At 38.7% G+C, this 23820-nt stretch overlaps 2 protein-coding genes across 16 annotated transcripts in view; both read left to right on the top strand.

Annotated features, from left to right (window-relative positions):
* ARHGAP29 (Rho GTPase activating protein 29) overlaps nucleotides 1-14437 on the top strand; it is a 49780-nt gene extending 35343 nt beyond the window's left edge. For 4 of the 14 annotated variants that reach the window (XM_021525849.3, XM_085586469.1, XM_085586470.1 and 1 more), the window contains 17 exons: nucleotides 71-208; nucleotides 496-560; nucleotides 1004-1114; nucleotides 1216-1296; nucleotides 1590-1778; nucleotides 2011-2148; nucleotides 3283-3473; nucleotides 5272-5438; nucleotides 5982-6110; nucleotides 6295-6393; nucleotides 7909-8072; nucleotides 8307-8495; nucleotides 8642-8779; nucleotides 9688-9920; nucleotides 10688-10994; nucleotides 11161-11269; nucleotides 12214-14437. In XM_021525849.3, the coding sequence (XP_021381524.2) occupies nucleotides 71-208; nucleotides 496-560; nucleotides 1004-1114; nucleotides 1216-1296; nucleotides 1590-1778; nucleotides 2011-2148; nucleotides 3283-3473; nucleotides 5272-5438; nucleotides 5982-6110; nucleotides 6295-6393; nucleotides 7909-8072; nucleotides 8307-8495; nucleotides 8642-8779; nucleotides 9688-9920; nucleotides 10688-10994; nucleotides 11161-11269; nucleotides 12214-13112 (3347 nt within the window). In that variant the 3' untranslated portion in view covers nucleotides 13113-14437. The remainder of the gene's footprint in view (nucleotides 1-70; nucleotides 209-495; nucleotides 561-1003; nucleotides 1115-1215; nucleotides 1297-1589; nucleotides 1779-2010; nucleotides 2149-3282; nucleotides 3474-5271; nucleotides 5439-5981; nucleotides 6111-6294; nucleotides 6394-7908; nucleotides 8073-8306; nucleotides 8496-8641; nucleotides 8780-9687; nucleotides 9921-10687; nucleotides 10995-11160; nucleotides 11270-12213) is intronic. The other 10 variants (XM_085586471.1, XM_085586478.1, XM_021525886.3 and 7 more) reach the window with 7 other exon arrangements.
* A 495-nt stretch (nucleotides 14438-14932) lies between these two features.
* ABCA4 (ATP binding cassette subfamily A member 4) overlaps nucleotides 14933-23820 on the top strand; it is a 72249-nt gene continuing 63361 nt past the window's right edge. The window contains exons 1-2 of one of the 2 annotated variants that reach the window (XM_085586466.1): nucleotides 14933-20942; nucleotides 22670-22762. In XM_085586466.1, coding sequence (XP_085442592.1) covers nucleotides 22697-22762 — 66 coding nt within the window. In that variant the 5' untranslated portion in view covers nucleotides 14933-20942; nucleotides 22670-22696. Of the gene's footprint in view, nucleotides 22763-23820 lie in introns of both variants that reach the window. The other variant, XM_085586467.1, reaches the window with a different exon arrangement.

Here is a 23820-nt window from a genome sequence, read left to right as displayed (position 1 = left end):
TACTGGCTTTGCTCTCAGTGTGCGGTCATGTCTAAAAATCACTTCTTTGTGTTGGATGCTTTATTTGCAGGACATCTTCGAGCAGAGGAGGTTGATAGCATGCTCCTAAGAAATGACAGTGGAATTGAGTCAGCTCTGTCCTATGCTAAAGCATGGTCAAAATATACCAAGGATGTAGTTGCATGGGTAGAAAAAAAGCTTAGCTTGGGTGAGTGGCTCTTTCTGGCATTTAATCAGCTTTGTCATGATGAAATTAAATCTGTTGTCAGGCCTCTGTGCTGCAGACTGTCAATAATGTGATTTCTAAATTAGTAGCTGTTCCGCTGAAGTGGACAGAGCTATCATGCATTTCCTATAATTAAAGGCCTATAACAAAGTGAAGGTGGTCCCCTCTGTAGCCTGTTTGTTAAAGGAAGACTGTAAAAAGCATTTAGCATGTGTTATAACTGTTGTTGTGTTATAATGTAAACAGTAACTGTGAAATTTTTTTAACAGAAGTGGAGTGTGCTAAAAACTTAGCAAAAATGGCTGAAACTGCTAAAGCTGTTGTTGGACACCAGGTGAGTGTATACCTAAGGGGTTTATCTTAGTCTTAAATCTTTATTGGATAGCTTGCCCAGGCGTAAAATTCTGATGTTGAGGAATGTAATTTTAAGCTACTGAATTGATTTATACGATAAAGCAGTGATTAAAAATATCTTCATTTAACAAATGGAAAGATGTAATGGAAATTTTTATATGTAATATTATTTTTGTTGAACATGCAGATCCACAATATTCTTTTTTTCTGACTAATATTTTGTATGCTTTGTGATTTGGTCTTGTAGACTTCTTTCCTAGTAAAATGAATCACAGATGAGAAATTAATTTTCTACATTCACATCTGACATTCATACTATTTTAGTAAATAATAAATTTAATTGAAAATCTAGTTTAGTTATACAGACATTTAGAATGTCATTACACCTCTGTCTTACCTAGAACATGTTTTGTGTAATTTTAGGATTATATGCCATTCCAGTCAATATTCATTAATGCTTTTCAAAATGATATTGAGAACAGTCAACTTTGGCAACAAACAGCTGCTGCTCTCCAGTCTAACAAATTTGTGCAGGTATGTTTAAAGAAAAGTATATATAATTTTATAGAATATTTAAAAGAACAAACTTCCAGCCTATATGCCTTTAATATACTCCGTTAATATTTCCTATCTAGCCCCTTCTTGGAAGGAAAAACGAGTTGGATAGACAAAGGAAAGATATCAAGGAACTTTGGCAGCGAGAACAGAAAAAAATGGTTGGTAATTCTTTCATACCTAACCGCTCAGTCTAGAATTCTTCAAAAGGATGAAACTTTGAAACTAGCCTGTTAGGCACTTACATTCACACATAGTGTCTAGGGCTTAGTGAAAGTAGATGTAACTGTCCATTTCATGGCAATCTGGCATTTGTAAAAGGTTGTCTTTCAATGTTGTTGTACTTGATACTGCAACATAAATACTGTGCATAAGTCTCTTTAAACATCACATTCAATAACTGAAAAATTAATGTTGTTTATTCTTCTCCTTTTTCTTTTGCTGCATTCTGCAGCAAGAGCTGGAAGCTGCTCTCAGGAAAGCCAAGTTGCTGTATACACAGCGTCAAGATGAGTATGAAAAGGCAAAATCCTGTACTGCTCGTGCTGAGGAGGAACAGCTTAGCTCAGGTGGAAGCTTCGTGAAAGATTTCAGCAAGCAACTGGAGAAAAAACGAAGACTAGAAGAGGAAGCTCTTCAAAAGGTAGAGAGGTTTTGCTTTTAAAGTTAAGTCTATATTGCTTTTATTCATGCTTTCCCAAGGAGGATATTTGAGTGAGTCGAGTTTGCATTATTAATTTTAATCATGCTATGCTCCTTTGGATTTTTTATCTTAAAAAGGAATCTCAAATACAAGCATATTGAGTGGAGTTTTTTCTTGCTTCTAGTATCAAGGCCTGTAGTCCATCAACTTTTTATACTTGTGTTTTCTTTAGGCTGAAGAAGCCAATGAGCACTATAAAGCAAGCATGGCAGAGGTTGAAGAAAAAAGAAATTATTTGGAAAGCTTTAAAAGTGATGTTTTAACACAGCTTCGGGAGCTTATTTACCAGTGTGATCTTACTCTTAAAGCTGTAAGCATGGTTTTTAAAATACTTTTTGCACAGATATTTATATATTGTCAGAAATAAGAGAAGGCCTCATAAGCCCCATTTTAAAAATAAAGTTTTCAAAGGACAGATGTCAAGCCAACAGAAAAATGAGGAAGACTTCTAATCTATTTGTGCTCTCTTTCTGGTAGGAATTAAAAAAAAAAAAAGTTGGGGGGAGGGGGGGTCTTGAATGTTTCTGGGTGTTTCATAAGCTGTTGCCTTGCAAGCAGCCTGACTACACAATCCTTACAAAAAATCTTTTCAAAATTTTGATGGCAGTAGTGTTCCTCTGTTGCTTAAGTGTACAGCTTTCTTTGCTTTGATTAGGGCATTAGCAAAGACATTTGGATCAAGACCAGTATGGATATTAACACACTTCAGCCTTGCTGGCAGTCTCAGTTACTGCAGAATCCACTGTGACTAGTAGAATGTATTAATTTATTGGTGTAATAGGAAAGTGATGGTCAAAATTGCATATGACATGAACAGATTTTTTTTAAAAGCTTGAAGAATGTAATAACTCATTATGCCAAGACATGTTTGGGGATTTTTGGTTTTGTTTGTTTGTTTAGATGAGACAATGAATATTTAATGCTGGTGTGGGGAGGGAAAATAAAACATCAAACTGAACCCTGCTCCACAAGCAGCCCTAAAACCAACCCTATTAGAACAGTTGAAAGTATAGATAGACTTGTCAGTTCAAATATATTTAAATTGCAGACTACTTTGCAACCTGAAAGCTGATGAAGCAGTTATGCAGTGTCCCCCTTTTCTGGTCTCTGGCATGTAATAAAATCTCTTAGAAGTGTTAGGTAACTTAATGAAGAAAGTGTTCAGGTAATCTGCCTGCTGGGACAGAGTTTTGTGTATTTCATGTCTCGAGACAATACGGAGCTCACCTGGGTTTGAGGAGAGAAATACTCATGTCTCTTATTACAGATGAAGCTTGTGCAAGTCTCCTGAAAGTTGACTGTAAAAAGTAACATGTTACTATTTTCTAGAAGTTTTCAAGTCTTATTGTTAAATAATCTTCTGCTAGAGTATTAATTTGAGTTGAGCAAAGTGTAAGTGAAATATTTAGTAAACGATCTACAAATAATATCTTTCTCCCAACAGGCAACAGTTAACCTGTTCCAGCTGCAACATGCTCAGGTTGTATCTCTGCCAGTTAACTGCCAGTCTCTCTGTGAGAGTGCCAAACTCTATGACCCTGGTCAGCAGTATTCAGAGTTTGTGAAAAGTTTGCCAAACGATGGTGTTCCTGTTGAATCAGGTTGTTTTGAAACCCAGAGTTCCCAGGTTGATGGGTAAGTGCCAAAGTACAGGTGGCAACTGCTTGGTTTAAAATGCAACACTTAGACATATGTGTTTAACAATAAAACAGTATATTTGGAGGAACTAAAGGAATCCTGGTGTTTTACCATGCTTTACTATTCTCTTTCTCTCATCTTTTATATGGTGGATTATATATAATTTTTGACATTAAAATCTGCCTCTGAATTCTAAGGCAGAATGTCATTTCATGTAATAATAGTTGCTAAAACATTGACAATTGTGCAAGACTTGACTTTTTACTATTTTTGTGTAGATACTGGTTAATACAAAAATTTAAATCTTGATTTTGGTAGTGTCGTGTGGCATTAGTACTTGAAAATCAGTGTAGAAAGTCTGAAGAGGTAGTTGTCCTTTTCTACAAGCCTTGCTGCTACACACAGTAGCTTCTTTCATATTGTTTACATTTGGCAACTTTTTGTCAGGAAGTGTTTCTCGATTTCTATCTCATGCTATGTACCTAAAAAAAAGCTCAGAGTCCATGGACATGTTATAACTTAATGATTTTTTTCCAACCTGAATGAAATATAAGGTTTTATTGTTAAACTATGAAGGATCCAGCTAATGTGGAAGTAAAGACTTCAAAATAAAGACAGTTTCTTGTGTCAGCATGCCAAATGCTTTTCCACCTTTAATTTGTTGTAAAATGGTCATCTTGGCACTAAAGCACCAGAATATCCATTTCAATCTGTGTGTTTCACAGTTCTACAGGAAAGCCTCGTCATCGTTTTTCAAAAGGGAACTAAATACAAAAAACTGAATGCTTGAGTCAGACTTCTACCAACAAAAGGCAGGAAATTCAAAGTTAAAGCTGAGATTCTTAATTCTTGTCTGTAAATTTCCTGCCTTTTAAGACTGATTTAAGCTATACTCATAAACTTTGACTTTGGGGAATTTAACTATGTAGCTCCCTGAGAAACTGATGAGCGTGAAATTTCCAACACTTTGTGTGCTGCCTCAGCTATTTACTGCTTGACATTTATAGGAGCATATTTTTTCTCCTCCTCTCTGCCCACCTTTTATTTTCTTTGTCACAGCCTTGTGCTTCTTCATGTACTTGATCATTTTTATTGTTTGAGTCTGCATTAATTTAGGGGACTGTTCCTTGAACAAGTGCAAATTTGAATGTTTTTCAGTCTCTGTTTCCCTTAAGGTTGATAGGGTAGAACTGATTAAGGAACAGCTTCCTGACTGCTAAACTTGGCCAGCAAGCTATTTTATCCCCAGGGTGCTTCAGCATTTTATGTTAATTACTGTTAACATTATTCTGTTCTTACAGTGAGAGTGAATTTTCAAAATGGACTGACACTGGTACATTTTCTGTGCTTTTAAAAAGCACAGTATGTGAACACCTGTGTGTTTATAGGTGGATGGTCCTGATGGCTGGTCAGAGAATCTTTTGGAGGGGATAGCATATTCAACGGCTTCTGATTATTCTTACCTTCAGATGAACAGGCTGTTTTTTCAAAGTCCGCAAGATAATGTTTATAATACATAAAGGCATGTGGAAAAGCTGATTCTTTCTGGGTGCAGAGAAAATACTGGGAAATCTCACATACTTAATTGAAAATAAATGGCCACTTTTAATATTTTTGTTTTTTAATTTTGGAATTAAATTTAGTTATGAGAATGACGTCAAAAATGTGTGGTCATGAATAGTAATTAAATGTAGCATTTTTCATGCCCAGGGATTAAAAATATGCTTTTTATTAATTACTTTTCATTAATTTCTTTCTTATTCATTCTTCAAGTTACTTTTTTTTCTTTCTGAAGGGTTTTTAATAAGCAATCAACAAACAGCATCCATACATCCCATGGTAGCTTATCTCAGTGTTCAGGAGATTTTCCTGCTCAGACATTAGATGATGTGGGAAGCCCAGTTTATCATCGTTCACAAAAGGTTAGAGAGAAGAGATCTTCCAGCAACACAGATATTCCAGGTAGTTCTTGTTTTCTTTTGAAACTCAGTCTCTATATAAATACATTTTTAAAAAAAGCTTTTAAAAAATGCTTGGTGTCTCAGTCAGAAATGTAACACTGAAGGATTAAAAATGTATTACAAAGTTCAAAGCCTATACAACATTATGTACTTGAGTATAATAAGGACAAATGGAAAACTGCCTGAGCCTAGATCCTTTGACAAGAAAGGTGAGATAGAATTCAAACAGCAAGTACTGCCAACCTCAATAGACTAAACACTTCCAACTGAAACTCTAGCAATTGAAAATCCAATGGTTTTGTAAATTTCACGTTGATTGCAGGTGTTCTGCAAAAGCCCAACTGTCACGTTTCTGAAATGAATTTTCTTAGCTCCTGAAACTTTTACAGAAATATATGCCCTGGGGTTTTTCCACTATATTGCATGTTCATGTAACTTGTGGAAATTTTCCTATTTTGAATATGCTCATAGTTAGTTTTCAATTAAAAAAAAAAAATAAAATTTGTCTTTGACATTTGGAATTGGTGAACTTTCTGTTCAAAAGCAGTACGAGGGCCACCGCCATTCAGATCATGGTCAGTTGGCAACCAGAGTGGAGGAATGTGCAGTGACTCCGAGAGTGCAGGGGGGAGCAGTGAGTCCCGATCCATGGATTCTCCATCTGCCAGCCCAGGTATGGCCACCCTCACTGCTGCACTTACCTGAAGTATTTTCCCTGCACTGTTTCACATTATTGAAGACATCATTGTTAAATAAATAAGGATTGAGCAGAGCATGTAATGAAAAACAAACAGTTGGTTGGGACTGATACTTACAGCTTCCTGAAAATTTTTCTCATCTCCTTTTTCTCATCATAGGGGATTTTAAAAGACGACTTCCCCGAACACCTTCCACTGGGACTATGTCATCTGCAGATGATCTTGATGAAAGAGAGCCACCATCTCCTTCAGACTGTGGTAATGTTGTTTCTGTACCTGAACTCCCCAGAAGTTGTTTTTTGTTACAGTGTGTGGCTTTGGTACTTAAACAAGGTGTGATTGTCAGCAGCATTGTTTTTCAATACAGTATGCATCCACTTCAGGTTGAGAGATGAAGAATAATGTTAAGTCATTTTTATGAAGTGGTGCAGAATTGCCTTTATATATTTAGGACATATATAGGATTGTATGGACAACCATAGAACATTTCTAGTGTTGTCACCCTCTTGAGGTAAAACAAATGATTCACTAACCATTCCCTCCAGACATTTGTACTTAAATTTAGCTCCATACTGAGTTATGTAAGATCACTTCTAAACTTAGGAAATGCATAAATACATGGAGTTGATAAATGGCAAATTGGAAAAAACAAATTGAACCAAATGTTTAGGGTAGTAACTGAGATTTTCACCTCTTCAGCTAAGAGAAATGAGTTCAGTAATGTCTGTCCCAGATTTGACCAGGCCATTTCTAATTTTCAAGTTAATTTTGACTGTATAACAACAATGTTGCCAGAGGCATTGAAACCTGAATAACTAGATTATCAGAAATAGTTCTATTGTATGTCTACTGTACTTACTAACTAATTTTGAAATATTTGTGGCACTTGCTCAGTAAAGCGCTTAGGAAATTCTTTACTTAGTCCTTATTTCCTAAATGTCTACCTTGCCTTCTGGAAATGAACCTGTGGTAAATAGTATTAATTCAGATCTAGACTTAAAGCATGGCAATGTGTTACTGAATGCAAGCTTTCATTTAGAGTGGTATTGTTTAATCAATGTTTGAGCATTTAAGAAGCTTTCTGGGAAATTAACTGAATGTGATAATTTTAAGTTACCTGTAAAACAAAGGGGCTTGGTTCACAGAGTTGTTGATAGCATTTTAAGTAAATTGTCTGAAAAAAATTTGGACACAAAAAAGACCAGTTGCTATTCTTTCTAGTTTTAGAATCCTCTAGAAAATATTTGATGTTGTTACAGGAAACTCAGAATCAGTGATTTTTTTCTAATTTATTTTATAAGGCTGCTGCCAGGAGTGTGTGTTAATTCTCCCTTGCTGCAAAATACTCCTTTTTTTAAGCATTTCAGAAACACAGAAACACTAAAGGCCAAAACAAGCCATCTTTCATCCTCTAGTACAGGATTTTGAAATGTATAAAATTAAACTTCCATGAATTGTTGCCTGAAATGCAGGGCAGTTGGAATTAAATGTCCTAATATTTTCACACTGCCACAATACAGGAGAAAACTGGATACTTAATAAGGCAAAAATGATTGTTTTATTCTGCTTTTGCACGAGATTGTTTGATAATTAATGTTTCTGTTAGGTAAACTGCAACATAGTGTTGCCTCCTTGTGATTGAAATGTTTCTGATTACTTTGATAGTTGCCATTACTTACAGACTTGAGTTCTCCAGCACAATTCTAAAAATCAGAATAACTACCACCCCAGTAGTAGATATTAAAATGACTATAACAGGGAAATTCTCTTCAGGTTTAAATGATCTCACATCTGAAACTGCAAATTCTCCAGGACCTTTTAGAAATGCTAATATGTCCAAAGCAGCACAAACACACAAACTACGGAAGCTGAGAGCTCCATCTAAATGCAGAGAATGTGACGGCCTAGTAGTATTTCATGGAGCTGAATGTGAGGAGGTAAGTTGAAAATCAGTTTTAATTTCTCCTTGGGATTTATGTAAAGTTGGGAGTTTTGTTTCCGTATAAAAACTGGAGTTTGTGACTCGTAGAACCACCATGAACTTAAAGCAGAGGCACAGCATGCTAACAGATTTTTTGTTTTGCTCACATATGGGGTGAGAAACAGCAGAAATATTTCTTACAGTGTTAGATTGTATTAAGCCATGTGCTTTTTTGTTTCTTCCCCTGTAGTGTTCACTTGCATGCCATAAAAAATGTTTAGAGACTTTAGCTATTCAATGTGGGCACAAAAAACTTCATGGAAGGCTTCACTTATTTGGAGTGGAATTTGCCCAAGCTGCTAAAAATATTCCTGACGGCATTCCTTTCATCATCAAAAAGTGTACATCAGAAATTGAAAGCAGAGCACTGAATGTCAAGGTATGGTCAAGTTTGTTCATACTTAAGTTTGACACAATCTTAAAAAAAAAAAAATCACTTAAGATTTTAATGCTGTCGGTATCATCTGTGTTTTTCAAGTTCTGTTTCCAAATTGAAATAGAGTTGTGCTCGTCTTTTAATTTTAGGGCATCTATCGTGTGAACGGAGCCAAGTCAAGAGTTGAAAAGCTTTGTCAAGCTTTTGAAAATGGAAAGGATTTGGTTGAGCTCTCAGAACTCTATGCACATGATATCAGCAATGTTCTCAAGCTGTATCTCCGCCAGGTATGGAATTGAGTGGTCAGATGGAAAACAAGAGTGCTGTAGCGTATTTCTTCAGCACAGTACAAGCAACCACCCCTTTTCAGCAGTCCTACAGCAGCAGATTAAACAAATGCCTTGTATAACTGCAGGCTTCTTTATTTGCACATGGAGCCTGTGACAAGGGCTGGGAAAAGTGTCGGGACTACAATATGTATTCTGCATGGAATTATGGCTTTCTTTAGTATCATATGCATAACAAGCTCCTGTTTGTCTACTCAGAGTTTATTTCTAAAACCTTTCTGATTAGTGAATTTGCCTGTCTTACATGGAGTTTAAAAGATTCCCATGTTCTTGCCTCTTCATGCAGACAGATGCTGTTTATAAGTGCTAGCAAAAATGTTATGAAACACTCAGAGTGGTCACTTTGTTAATTATGGAGGGATTATCCATATTTTTCTTCTAAAACAGAGCTTTAAAGCTTCATGATTGAATTTTCTAAAACAGTTTCAATATGTATGTGAAAAAAATGAAGCTGCGATGTTGCCCGGTGAAATTGAGTCACTCTGAAAACGTGTTAACCCTGAAAGGAATAATCTTTAGCTGGATGGTCCTGTCTTCTTCCTCATGTTGGCTGTCAGAGATGAGCATTCCAATCCTATGATCATCACCATTAAGTGATTTTGAAATAATCTTTCTTTTTTTTTTCTTAATCTTATTTCAATAAATTGGATAAATGCTCAGTCCTGGAGCTATTGTGGTAAAGGGTTAGCAAATGATTTCTGGAAAAATGTGTAGATTGGAAAAAGGAAAATTGGGGATTGAGCTCATGAACATCATCTAAGAAAAGATCCTAGACCAGAAAAGTTGAAGGAAGGAAACAGTTAAAATTCAGGTTTAAGTATGTTTCTGAAATGTTCCTATTTCTTCAGCTTCCAGAGCCCTTGATTTTGTTTCGGCTTTACAATGAGTTCATTGGACTTGCAAAAGAAAGTCAGAATGCTAATGAGGAGTTGGATGCTAAACAAGCTAGCCCCAAAGCAAAGACAAGACAGTCACTCTGTATTGAACTGAATAGGATCATCATTAAAATTAAAGATCTTCTGAAACAACTGCCTGTACCAAACTATAACACTCTTCAGTACCTTATTGGACACCTTCACAGGTAAGAAAATGTTTTAAATGCAAACTGGTGTTGAAAACTTAACTGCTACGTGCTACATGCTAGGAATCTCTTGTACCTTTTTGATGACTGTTGAAGAAGATGTCACATATGCCTTTGATGACACTGTTCTGTTGCTGGAGTTTTTTCCATGTAATGAATTCCCAAGTGAGAAGAATATGAAAGGGAAATAAAGCAAGGAAAGCATTGGCCTCCACTATTTTTGATTCTCTGCTAGCATTGGGGTCTGTAGTAATTAAGGTAATATGCAGGGATCTAAATATGATTTAAATGGTGATGTAACAAAGATAGGACAGTGATTTGGTGGCTATTAACAGAAAACTGAAACTTGTATCATGTCTCTTAATAACCATTCTTCAGTCACATTTCACTTCCTTGTCCTCTAAATGGTGATTGGTATGATGATGTACTAAACCAACGATTACCTATAAAAATGGGTAATACTGGGCTCTAACTATGTTATTACTTAGAATGAGAGACATTCTTTTTCCCAACTCCAGAAATGCGAAATAGCCACAAATAACTTTAACAAATAGGACATAAAAACGCCCTGTATGCTAAGTTCAAGCCACTGTTAAATGTGGGCTGCACTGCAGATTTCTGCCTGCCTACCAAACCCACTCTGTTTTTTATTGTCTCTTACCCTCTTTAGACATAAGATTTTAATATCAAAAGTATTTCTGAAATAAGAAAACTCTCTAACACCCAGGGATTTGTTTTGGTTTGGTTTTTTCCCCCTCTTTGTGTAGAGTTACAGAACAGTGTGATGAAAATAAAATGTCAGCCAGCAACCTTGGCATAATATTTGGCCCAACTCTGATCAGACCACGTCAAACCGATGCTACGGTTTCTTTGTCATCACTTGTGGACTACCCTTATCAAGCCCGGATAGTGGAGCTGCTCATAACATACTATGAAAAGATATTTGATGTCTCATTGAAACCACTTCTGAGTGCTTCCCATGCTGAAGAAACAGCTGGTACAGTCAGAGTTGCTTTATCAGCAGATGAGAGGGAGCCACAGCAGCAGAGGAAATCGTTTGTTGCTGTAAAGGAAGTGAGTGACTCTTTTGCTGCCACAATGTTACCTGTGCCACATTAATTTCTGTGTTATATTCTGGAGCATTCCAGAGCTTATTTCTAATAAGTCTTTGTGGGTTTTTTTTGATAAGGAGTACCTTTTTTGTTGAGCTCTCATTTACTTCTGCTCTGACTCTTGTTAGCAGGGTGTTCAAGTAGTTCCATGTGAAAGAGCTCCAGAAACAGCTCTACTCTTTTTGGAATCTAAGAATAGCAAGAATACAAAAGAAGAAGCAGATACATCTGTAACTGGTTAGTATGCTGTTAAATTTGGGTGTGGGTGAATAAGGAGCCCTGGATGCTTTAGATTATAGTGCATGTAGCTCTGCAATATAGACAGAAGCAAGTGATAAAACTTGTTCATCACTGTTTGATATACTGTTTATTATTGTAATCAGAACAGAAAATTAAATCTTTCTAAAGGCTTTTAAGAAATCTGTTTATGGAATCAGAGCTTAAAGTATTTGGTAAGAGAGTATAACAGTAGTTTGGTTTCTCTCTTGTTTTAAAGAAAGCAAACAAAAAAAAGTCCTAATTATGCCGTGACTTGATTTCTGAAATCTGCTACTGTGCTGTAAGCTAATACCCAGCAATTTAAGTATTTTAACCACTGTTCCCCCAAAATTCATATCATTGCCACTCACTGGAACTACACCATTAGGCTTTGGAAAGACTATTGTCTGACAGAATCATCAGAGCATTTTGGATATAAGTATTTTTGCTTAAAAAACCCCAGGTTTACTAACCTAATTCTAACTCTGAATTTTTTTCTCTGTTTTATCTGCCTATGCTACTACAGGGGTTTGGTTTAATGTAGGTATGATTTAAATACTTCATTTAGGAGTAACTATACATGTACCCTTTTAATTGTACTGATTTTTATCTGATGTTACTAGTTCAGTCATGTCCTGTACATCAACTGTGCGACATCCTGAAACATACTAAAACTGAAAATATTTAGGGATGGCAAAGCACCAGCCAAAAAAATGAAGTGTCTCTTTGTTTTCTCTTTGGTTACAGCTGTACAGTATGTGTTTTACTGCTGGTGAAATGCTTACATTTGGCTGTTGCTAGTATTTATACAAACTATCCCTAAAAACTGCTATCCCATTAAAATACTAACTAGCAGTGGGTCATTGAAGTCTTGCTGATTTCTCTTGGCGAAAAGATCCAGTCATGTCTCTTTGTGTTTCTAGGTGATGTTGTGAGTCCCACTTCAGAGAAAGACAATGATCCATTCATTTCTCCAGCTGAAGCCCCCTGTAAAATGACCACAGTTGCTGTAAAACCCAACCGTCAGATTGCCAAAGTTCCATTGCGGGCTCCAAGGACCAAGCCAGCGTCTCGCCCTATCAGCCTGCCTGTGGACCGAATACTTCCTCCGTGCATTTTGAATGAAAGAAATTCACGGAATGCAGGGGCAGTAAGTTCAGAGAAGCTGAGCAGAAGCCCTACTATTGAAGAAGTCTCAGAGGTGAAGGCAGTCCCTGCTGTTGATACCTGCTCCAGACTGCCTTGTTACGACACCCAGATGCTGCGAAAAACTTGGGACAAGCAGTACAAACAGTATGATATCACAGCAAGGACAGCAATGATCGTGACTAATGTGCCCCAGGAGATCCGAGCACTCGAGAGTGGAACTGCAGGTGCTTTATCATCATCGTGCAGCCTTGGTAACAATTCAGCTAAAGCCATTCTTCCTAGTAAGCCATATTCTGTTGTCGGGTCAGGAAGGACAGCAGCAGAAGAGAATGGTCCAGATGTTAATCCTCTTGCTGCCTTTAGGGCACCAAGAACATTGCAACCACCCCCAGGAACATTTTATAAACCACCCTCTAACAAATCAAAAGAAAATGGAGATGGTTCTTCTGCTAAAGCTTGTGCACCCACTAGTCCTAGCTCTGTGCTTCCCCAGGATAATACTGTGAAACTGGCTAGGAGCTCTGCACTTCTGTCAGGTGATGCTGAACAAAACACAAATGAACAGAAATCTAGCTCAGAGGATATTCACTCCACAGATCTGAAGCCTGCTTACCATAGACTGAGACCAAAAAGGATCCAAGAACTGGAACACAGGGAAGCTCATTTTGTATAGGGTGCAAATTCCTCTTGGACTATATGCAATTTCTTGATGTTGCCCAGTGGAGTCTTCCCTTTTCCTGTTTATCCTTTGCCTTCCCTTCAGAATTCCACTTTTGTGCCATATTTGAGTTATTTTTATATATGCAGCATTTTAAAAATGGGGGGAGACCTGGGGAACTGTGAATTAAATAAGTCAAACCTTTTGTAGTTCAGTAGCTTTCAATAAAGATGTAATACATTCCCAGTCTAGACACAGTTAATGGGTTCATTCAATAAGACACTGAGCTTCATTTCATTGTGTGGAATGGACTACTTATTCATAGAGAAACAGCTATTTTTCTTAATAGATGTTATAATAAAAATGGAAGGTTTAATGTTCACTGTCTAAGCATAAACCAAAGCTTGTGCTTTGCTCTGTAAAAGCATTTGTTTATTTTTCTAATCTGTGCAATTAAAGCTTTGCTCTCAAACAGGCTTACATACTGGCCAACATGGCAATAGTTTTGTATCATATGTGTATATTTTAGGCAGACATGGTTATCTGTTGCCAGTTTTCTGTGTTGTCACTTTAATTTTTTTTTTTTGTACAGCAAGGATGCACTTAATTGAGCTTTACTATTCAGAAGCAGCAATCAATTCACATCTGGTTTTTTGCATAGCTTAGTGAGTGGGGCAAAAGTGCACAGCCTTTTTCACTTGGGTGCCCTTGTGGACACAGTTGCCCTGGTGCTGTCTTTCCCAGTTGAATGAAAAGGCAGTGATTTGCTTGCTATAGATCAGTTTTACCACTTAACCTGGTGTAACTGAAATGAAGAGCTTCGTTTCCAAGTTTCCATGAAACAGATGAAAATAACCAAAAATCAGCATTAGTAGGTGCATCTAATGGTTTTCACTTTGTATTAAATGGTTTTTATGTATACACTGTGTTATATTTGCTATAAAATATATTAACGTGTTAACATTTCAGTGACTCTGGCTTCTATATCTGGATTTCTTCTAACTTATTAAAGTACAGATGTTTGGCCTTTGCAATAGTGTAGTACTCTCCTGCATCTGTCTTCTGGGACTAGGGTGTGGCACACATTTCTTTATGGGATTACAATTAGCATGACCATTTCTTGCATACTATAGAGTTCAGTTGTTTTAGCATGGTACTTTCTACTGCTGTAAGCACCAAGATGACTCAAAGGATAGCAAAGATGAAGAATCACTTTTCTGTTTTTGCAACAGGAAATACACTGGACTTTAATACACCATTACCTTTGCCAGTCTTCCCAAAACACCACCAATAAAATCCCACGCTGTTTGGTGGACATAATCTGATTTTTGTTTCCAGAACTTACAATGCTGGATTTTGATTCCTTGTCGTGTTTCCACAGAAGCAGGACTTGCATTCTTGGCAAGGGCTATCCTATTCCTGGATGGTTGTGGCCATGCTCGAGGTCATTTCTTTGGGGAGCTGCCTCTTATTACAGAAGAGCTGAAAGTCCCAGATGCTGCTGTCTGCCTAGACTGGTGTTGGGAGTTACAGATCAAAACATGTGGAAAGGCTTCCTGACGTAGATGGGAATTTGTTCTGCTTTGACAGTGGAGGAGTGGGCTATATGTACCCCACACAACTGGTTAATGAATCATTAAAGACAGTGTAGCATAACTTCATAGCACAGTTGTGGAAGGATCAATATTGATTAGGACTACAAGATAGCAAAATAATTTGTGAATTATCATTTATTGTCTCACTATATTTGTTTCAGCATGTCTAACACTGGATATTGTACTGCCTTAAGAAATTAAATTTCCCTATTTAATAATTTCTTAATAAAGCTGTTCAGCTACTGTGATGAAGGTCTCTAGTATTCCCCAGAGCAGGCTCCTGAGATAGAGAATGCCAACGGTGAATACTGACCCATGAGAAACAGACAAACGTTTTGTAATCAAGTCATAATACCAGTTATTACTGGCTCTTGCCATTCTCCTTTTCACGTGACATCTTCCGTATTTTTTAAGTCTTAAAGGCTCTGTAAGGGTTTCCCGCAGCGCCGCAGGTTGCAGCGGGCTGGGCCGGCAGCGGGAGAGCGGGGCCGGTGCCTGTGGGTGGGGATCTGCAGGTGTTTTAAAACCCGTGTTATTTCACGAAAAACATCCGTTGCAAAAGATTATTTAAGTGTCCCAGCTTTACAACGCCTTCAACTGTTTTTTATGTAACGCAAGCGAAGTACGAAGCGAAGCAAGGGCACGGCTGTGGAAATGGAAAGCGCTGGAGCCTATGTAGGCGCCGGGACTCGGCTGCCCGGCGTGGCGCAGCAGCGGCGGCGGGCCGGGCTGGGGCGCTTCCGAGCCCGCCCTCCAGCCCGCGGGCAGCGGGGCCTGAGGGGGACGCTGCGAGGCGGCGGCTTCGAGGCCACCCTGTGACTTCTCAATGTGTCAATTTTCTACACGTTTGCACGGTGGCGTCACGGCCGTGTTGCACTCGGGCCCGTGCGCTGAGGGCGCCCCTGCCCTGTGAGGCAGCGGGGTCCGGCGGCCGCCGGGGAGGGTGAGGAGGCGGCGGCAGAGGAGCCTATTGGAAAAGACTTGGTTTCCTTGGAACTGGAAATGTTTTGGGTGGCCCCAGCTGTTTCTTTTGCTTCAGATACAGATTTTCCTTGGTCTTGCTTTGAAATGGCTTCGCTCCAATGGAAGTGCAGCAGCCCTACCCACCTGCCCCAGGTGACAGGCTGTGGATCATTCAAAATGCCAGAACCCTGCAGCTTGAACTCTGAGGAGGAAACCTCTTGCTGTCAGATTTGTTTGGTAATTGCATTTTCTGAAGTCCTAATGCATTGCCTCATCCCTCTTAAAGCTTTGGCAGAGTACCTACTTCTGTAAGTCTCTGACCTAATTAGTCATGACAGCTGTTTGTTTAGTAGGGCCTCTGGTGCTACCAGCACTGCCCTTCTGAAACCATCTTCTCAAATACGGGGTTTGTTCAGATTTGAAGAAATACAGAAATACCAACATCCTGGTAAAGGCTTGATTGTGCTTGGGTAGGTCATAGGATATTTGGGAGGATTTTTATTCATGAGTCCTTAAACTCTCAGATTGAGCTGTTCTGTATCAAGCAGGGGATTAAAACAATCTCCTTACAACTGAGCAGTGTTATTCTGCAACTGCTAACTGCATCTAAGATATGTGTTTCTTTGCTGCCAAGCTGAACATTCCTTCAGAAACCCTTCTCTTTCAGCAGTGCTCACAGATGAGGTAAGCTTTTGTGGTTAAGTTTTCAAAGTTTTTGTTGCTTCTGTGTAAGAAGTCTGTTTTGCTTGCAAATCCATGAACTCTTTAGCTTCCGTGTAGCAGCGGCCTAATGCAGCTAATCTGAAAGTTGACACGAAAGGCAGCACACATATGGTAATGCTGGTAACTTAGCTTGTGCTTGTAAATTTTGAGTGACTTTGCTACATACCACTCACCATACAGAGTGGACTGAGAGCACACAAATTTAGTTCTGTTTGGGGGAACCTAAACTGGAACGTGTGCTTCAGCACCATACCTGATGTGCTGCAGCTAGTGTACCTTCAGTCTGTGCCTGGAGCTCATCTGAAGTAACGCTTAGGCAAATAGTGCATGGGTCCTTGGTCCTCAGCACTCACTGTATCACTGTAGACCTGCTCTTGTTGGGTCATGCCACTTGTCAATATACACATAATATATTGTGAAAATAGAGCAAACCCAATGTTTCAACTTCCCATTAGTAAAGGGGGGGTGGGTGTGTGTGGAGCAATAGGTAATGCCTGATGTTTACAAACTGTGTTATTTAGAATATTCATGGCAGTAAGTCTTACAGCAGGACACTTAGGAGACAAGCCTTTCTGAATAAAATGTTCTATCTGCATGCCCATTTTCTTTTTCTAATTTAGAGATCCAAAGGGCCCTTGGAAAGTGTTTCACTCACAGGTAGAAGAAAAAGTTATCCAAAATCTTCCAAAATGGTGAATGCTAGGACAATTCTTGCTACTTGGGCTATATGCAGCTGGATGACAGAACAGTGTTTATATGAAGTAAGCCGAATTATGCCAGAAGTAGAAAGTATGCCCTGTGTTCCCACTGCTTTGTGCTTGTTTATCCACAGATTGGGGTGATTAGCCCACTGCTGGGTTTGCATAAGAATGGGATGTGTTTAAGATTCCACATTTCTCTGCTTGACATGGAAGAGTCTTTGACTGTGATTGTCTTTGGTTCATAGAAATACACCATGGGGCTTTTTCTTAGTCTCTCTGATGTTTTATCATTTGATCCTGGTTTGACAGAACTTCCCATTCTTTTCTTTCAGGTTACTCCTTATTTCACAAGGAGGCCTCTGAAATACCTAGGAAACACCTAAAAAGCTTCAGCTTAGGTTTTCCCCAGTAGCTTGAGATAGTTGGATATAAAACTTAACTCAGAAAGCCCCAACCTGTGTTTGTGTAGTTTTCTTTCCATAATCATCTTTCCCATAAACATCTGTTTATTGATATAGTATACATTTATACACACCCACTCCTACAGTTAGTCTAGACAAAATTGTGTTAGCATTAATTGTGTTAACTTTCTAGTGAGCCTGTGTCGAGGGACATCTTCTACATGCATTAGAATGTCTCACAGGTTAGGAAGTGGTTTGGGTGCTGGAAAGCATTGCTGAGCATTGGAAGTGCTGGCCCATGAGCACACCCGATACACCTAGGTGTGCAGATTTACAAAGTTATCTTTTCAGGTAATTTTTAAATTCTCCTTATTTTACAGAAATATTTGCTTGTGGTTCTGGAGAGATTACTGGGGATGTTTTTATAATTTCCTGGACAAATAGCATTTGATAGAACTTAATTTTTTAGTCAAAAGTCAGGAATAAGCCCAGAAATAAGAAAACAAAATTCTTATATTTGAAACAGCTGTTAAAATTATGGCATATGCATGTGAGGTAAAGGGATATCACAACACACATGCCATGTGACCCCATGTATTTCATATAGGTGCTCATGAAGCACGTCACAAGGATCTTTTTATCTACTGTAGGCATAATGCAAGAACTGTCACCAAACATCTATTTCCACTTACTGCTTTCTTTATGTAAGTGGAATGTCTCGTGATTTGTGGTTGCTGGCAACAAACTGCAGATCTTTAGGAAATAGCTAAGTCATAGTGATCACTATGGGTAGAGCTACAGTGAAATTTTGCAGTGTGCACCATAAGCTGAACTGTATTTCTCCCTCCTATGTAAAGTAATAATCCCTGCATAAGCTTTCTCTGTTTGCTTCTGAAGATCCCTTTGTAAAGCTAAAAATCAGAAATGGGTCACAGGAGCAGCAGATGTAGTTGACCACAGAAAGCAAAATATCCCCTACCATCATCCAATTGTGATGCAAAAAAATCTAATTAGGAGAGATTAATTTAATCCGTTAGAGCTGTTTCTGCATACGTGTGGACAGCAAAAAGAGATCCATTTTCTTAAAATAACTTGCCTTAGGATTTTAGAGGTAAAATGCTTGTTTGCTGGATAAAACAATTAAATTATCTGTTTGCCTTACACATTGTGGTAGGGCTTAAACCCAGTCTGCAGCTGAGAAGCAGCAGCAGTGCTGGTTTCTCTGCTTTGCACTGACATTAGTCAGAGTTACCTTCTATGTGTGGCTTTATGAAGCTTTGTTTCTCTATCTAGATTGAAGCGGGCTGGGTCTTACCTGTGATATGAACATATGCTCAACAGAAATTAGATCAAAGCCACTTTTAAAATAGGAGGATGCCAAAGAACCATGGAATAGAATCATTAAGACTCCAAATTGAGTCCAACTTTTGACCAAAAATACCACATCAATTAAACCACAGCACTAAGTGCCATGTTCAGTCATTTCTTGAACACTTCCAGGGACAGTGACTTCACCACCTCCCTGAGCAGCCTGTTGAATGCTTGACAACACTTCCAGTGAAAAAAAATTATTCTTGATGTCCAACCTGAACCTTCCCTGGCACAGCTTGAGGCCATGCCCTCTTGTCCTGTCGCTGCCTGGGAGAAGAGGCCAACCCCCACCTTGCTAAACCCTCCTTGCGGGAGTTGTAGAGAAGGGCAAATTCTCCCCTGAGCCTCCTCCAGACTAAGCCCAGCTCCCTCAGCCGCTCCTCCAGGAGTCTCTCTCCAGCCCTTCCCCAGCTCCGCTGCCCCTCCCCGGCCTGGCTGCAGCCCCTCAGTGCCTGCCCCGGTGACGGGCCCACAGCTGGGCACGGCTCTGAGGTGTGGCCTCAGCAGTGCCGAGTGCAGGGGCACAGTCCCTGCCCTGCTCCTGCTGGCCACACTATTCCTGATACACGCCACGACGGCCCCGGCCTTGGCCCCCTGGGCACACGCTGGCCCATGTTCAGCTGCTCTCAACCAGCACCTCAGGTCCTTTTCCACTGTGCAGCTTTCCAGACACTCTTCCCCCAATCTGTATCACTGTCTGGGATTGTTATGACCATTTGGCAAATAATTGTCACACTAGCCAATCTCCAGTCATCTGGGACCTCCCTGGTTTTCCGGGATGGATGATAAATTATGGAGAGAGGCTTGGCGAGCTCTTTTGCCAGTTCCTTCAGTACTCCTAAGTAGATCCTATCCTACTTCACAGACTTTTGAGTGTCTAAGTGGCACAGCAGGTCACTAACTATGTCCTAATAGATTGCAGGGGAGGTTTTCTGCTCCCCATTCCTGTCTACCAGCTCAGGGGACTGGTTGCCCTGAAGATAACCAATCTTTGTGTTGAAAACTGAGGTAATGGAGTCATTAAATACCAAGGCCTTTTCCTCATCCTTGGTTACAGTGTTTCTCTCGGCATGCAATAAAAGATGGAGATTTCCTTTGGCCCTCTTTTTGTTGTTAATGCATTTATAAAAACACTTTTTATTATTTTTCACAGTGGTTGTCAGTTTGAGTTCTAGCTGAGCTTTTGCCATTCTAATTTTCTCTCTGTGTGACCTAAAAACATTCTTGCACTCTTCCTGAGTTGGCTGCCCCTTCTTCCAAAGGTCATAAACTCTATTTTTCCCTGACTTCCAGTGAAAGTGCCCTGTTCAGCCAAGGCTGGTCTTCTTCCCTGCTGGCTCACCTTTCAGCACATAGGGATGGCCTGATCCTGTGCTTTGTTATCCTTTGTGCCAGAAGCCAGGTTAAAGTGGGTGGTTTAGGTGACACCTGTGTGCAGGGGCTCGAGGGCCCAGCAATGGTGCTGAGGAAGAAGCAGAGTGCACTGCTCTGCTGTCGGAGCTGCAGTGGGGCCAGGGAAATCTAAACAGTGTTAAATTCAGTGAAGCAGTTTTGTGGAGGATTTTCAAAGGTGTCACCAAAGCCCTGTGAAGGGGAAAGAAAAAGGCAAGCACTGCCACATGCTTTTTAAGTTGTTTTTTTTTTGTGGTTTTTTTTTTTTTTTATAATGAAGGCTGGATTGTTGTTTGGCTTCTATTTGGAAGAACAAGCACAGGGAAATTGTGATGGTGCTTATATAGAGTCATTGCCCAGCATGCGCACTGGTAGGAGTTTTTGCTGCATTGCTGTTTCAGATGCCCTTTACAGATGAAAATCTATAGAGAATTCAGTTTTCACTCAGATCTTAAATGTAGTGGTCTTTTTCTGATTCTAGGAGAGTGTTGTTATATATGCAAATGAACTTATTTTTTGGAAATTAAATTTCTTTCAGTGCCTGCTCTCTTTCTGATTGCAGCCGTCGCAAGCCAACACTGATTTTATGAGCAGGGTGCTGCCTGTAAAGAGTGAAGATAGATCTCCACCATGATTAATCACTCCAGAAGTTCACGTACCTCTTCAGTCCAAGTGGAGTTCTCCACACATTATTACTAGGTACTATTTTTTATCATGGTTCTACTGTGCTTTTTTATTATAGTGTTTTGCTCTCCTTAAAGTAGTAAAACTTGAATCTTAACCACACAAATCTGTTAGTTTGTCTGAGTAATGGCCAGATAGGAAAGGATCTTTCAGCACTGAAAATTAATTATTCTTTATTTATTCTGTGCTGCTATGGAATCTGAGGTTTATCTGTCCAGTGACTTCTGACTGCATTATTTAAGTTCTTATTTTCCTACAATTTTGTCTCATCTTCACCTGTCTAATTTAGGTTTCAAAGGAGTATAAGGTTAACTACATCCCTGAAGCTGTTCCATTTAGGAAAGCAAGATTCTTTCCTTTTAGCTCTTAGTGAAGTTTTTATAAACAAACCAGTCTGGGGAGAGCAAGTTGTTCACCGTGAAATTAGAGGTGAGCCTGAAGTGTGTCTGATGAGAAATGGAGAAAACTTTCTTAAAGTTTTGTATGTTGATTGAACTTCATGCATTGCTGCCATAACTTTAATTGTTATGTTAAGTATTTTTAAATTTTGACTCAGGTAGCACAGTGTTAACCTTGATAATCAATCTTGTAGTCACTTTCTTGGAGAACATTTTGGCATTTTTTGTCTCTTTATGCATATTAATTATATTGTCATTGAATTACTTCTCTTATAAGCAATGGCTCCCTGTCACTATCAGCAAATATAACTAGCAAGGTTCAATGTAAAAAAATCTTGAAGATTACCTAGCAAGCACAATCTGTATAACCTGACTTACTGCCCGTTTTTCCCCACCAAGGTTTATTTGGTTTGGCTTCTTTACTACTTATATTTTTAGTCTCAGAAAAATAGTTAGATTTTTCAAAGCAAATGCTAGCAGCCATTTTATCTGTCAGTCATCATCTCATTTATGGCCTTGCATGATAAATTTTCTAGATACTAATAGTATAGCTACTACTGGTTCAAGAGTGGTGCAGGTATGTCATGCTGATGCAGGTAGCAAATTTAAATAATTTGTTTATTTTTTAACATGCCCATTTATATTATATTTGGATTTAAAAGTCAAAATCCTTTTTCCTTTTGAAGGCAAAAATTCCTGGTGATTATAATGAGTCATGAACCTGAAAGACAGAGCGTACAGTTGTTTAAATCCTGTGGTATATGTACTAAAATGTAGTGGGAGTTGCTGAATTTAAGAACATAAAAATAGGAGATCCTGTATTTTTAAGGAAATGGCAGCAGAATGGATTTGCTTTTATAAAATCTATTTCAGACTCTGTTAATCAATGTACTTTTATCATGTCTGAATGGTAAGCCTAATAGCTAAACAGTTTTATATAAAATAATGTCCAGAAGTAAATCCATCTTTTCTTGTAAAAAATTAGTTTAAAAACACAGATTTGTTGTGATAAATGATGCAACGATTAACTGCCTTTGTTATATGCATTCCAAGTTAATAGCCAAATTCAGTGTTCGTGGCTTTTTTTGTTCGAAGGAGATGTTCTTCCTCTCTACTGCTTTTCAGTGCTGATAAATATGTCACAGGAAGTAGCCTCCAAACAAAGGAAACTCACAATTTTTCATGTATGATAATGTATCAAGTGCAAAATTAAATGGCGCAGACAATGGAAGGAACCGATCTCTGTGATAACATAATCTTAAAATAAGGAGAGAAAGCTGTTATTTTGCTCTAAGGTCTGTTTCTGCTGTCAGATGAGAAATGGCAATGCATACTTTGCCACAGGTTAACCAGAAGTATTGATGCAGAAGAATGAACTTCTTTAGGCAAGTCAGACTTCTACTCTGGAAGAACTGGATCCTTCGGAAAAGACAAAAGGTAAAGTATTAGTTTTTGGATTTCAGGTTTGAACCATGCACTCCACTGGATTAATTGACTGGTACTTTTATCAGCATGTAAAACTCTCAAGTCCCTTGAAGAATCATATGATTTTTGTAGGGGCTGTTGTCTGACATCTTGTCTGGTGCAGTTTGCAAAGCTGCTCTTTACACACCAAACATAGAATAGCTGTATTGGGATTTTCTTGACAAATAATATTGTGTACCAGAAAAGTTGTGGTTAGTACTATTTATATATTTTCATATAAAAAGATCTGTTGTTAGAAAACATAATAAGCATCATTCAGCTCAGAAGGGTTTGATTCCTAATTTTAGATTTGCTCTTCACACTTAGCTGCTCTTAGATATGATTCTTGTTAGGACCTTACAGTTCACACAGATTGTGTCTTTTTTAGTATGGCTGAATGACATAAGTAAAGCAAAAGCCAGAAGTATTTTAAGTACTTTCAAATCCTCTTAGATATTACGATATTTCATCTTACAGCAATACTTCATTGCAGAGTCAGCAGTTGATCTCTAGCCAATTTAAGCTTCTTACATTTATATGGTCTTATCACTGTTCTTGCTCCATTACAGCTCTGGATATTACATTCCTTTGTGCATGTTGCTGGGATTTCTGGCTAGTTGTCTTGTGGTTCTGCAGGATTATGGGCTGCTTTCTGATACTTCTAGTGAGTTCTGAGACACCTTTTTGTCCTCTGGATAAGGTCCACAGGAAAAAGTGGGAGATCTGACAGCAGTGGTCCATCCTTAACACACAATACATTGGTATACATTGTGTACCAAGTTGAAAGAAAGCTTCCCTTGGGCCTCAGACTTCAATCTTTTCCAAACTAGTTAACTCAGACAGAAAGGAAATACCAAATTCAAGTCTGAGGATTTTGTATTTCCTAGGGATGAAGAAAGAATCAATATCTGAGCATTAACACAGATTCACTCTGCAGCAGAGGTGGACCAAGGCGTCTTGTCAGTTCTTGCCCCTCTGAGTGCTTGTCCCAAATGGATGGCAATGGATGGTGATCAGACTTGTGGACCCTA

This window comes from Lonchura striata, chromosome 8, assembly GCF_050655825.1.
Source record: "Lonchura striata isolate lonStrDom1 chromosome 8, ASM5065582v1, whole genome shotgun sequence".
NCBI lineage: Eukaryota > Metazoa > Chordata > Aves > Passeriformes > Estrildidae > Lonchura > Lonchura striata.
Note: the sequence above shows the minus strand (reverse complement) of the source record. Positions and strands in the feature narration are given on the sequence as shown.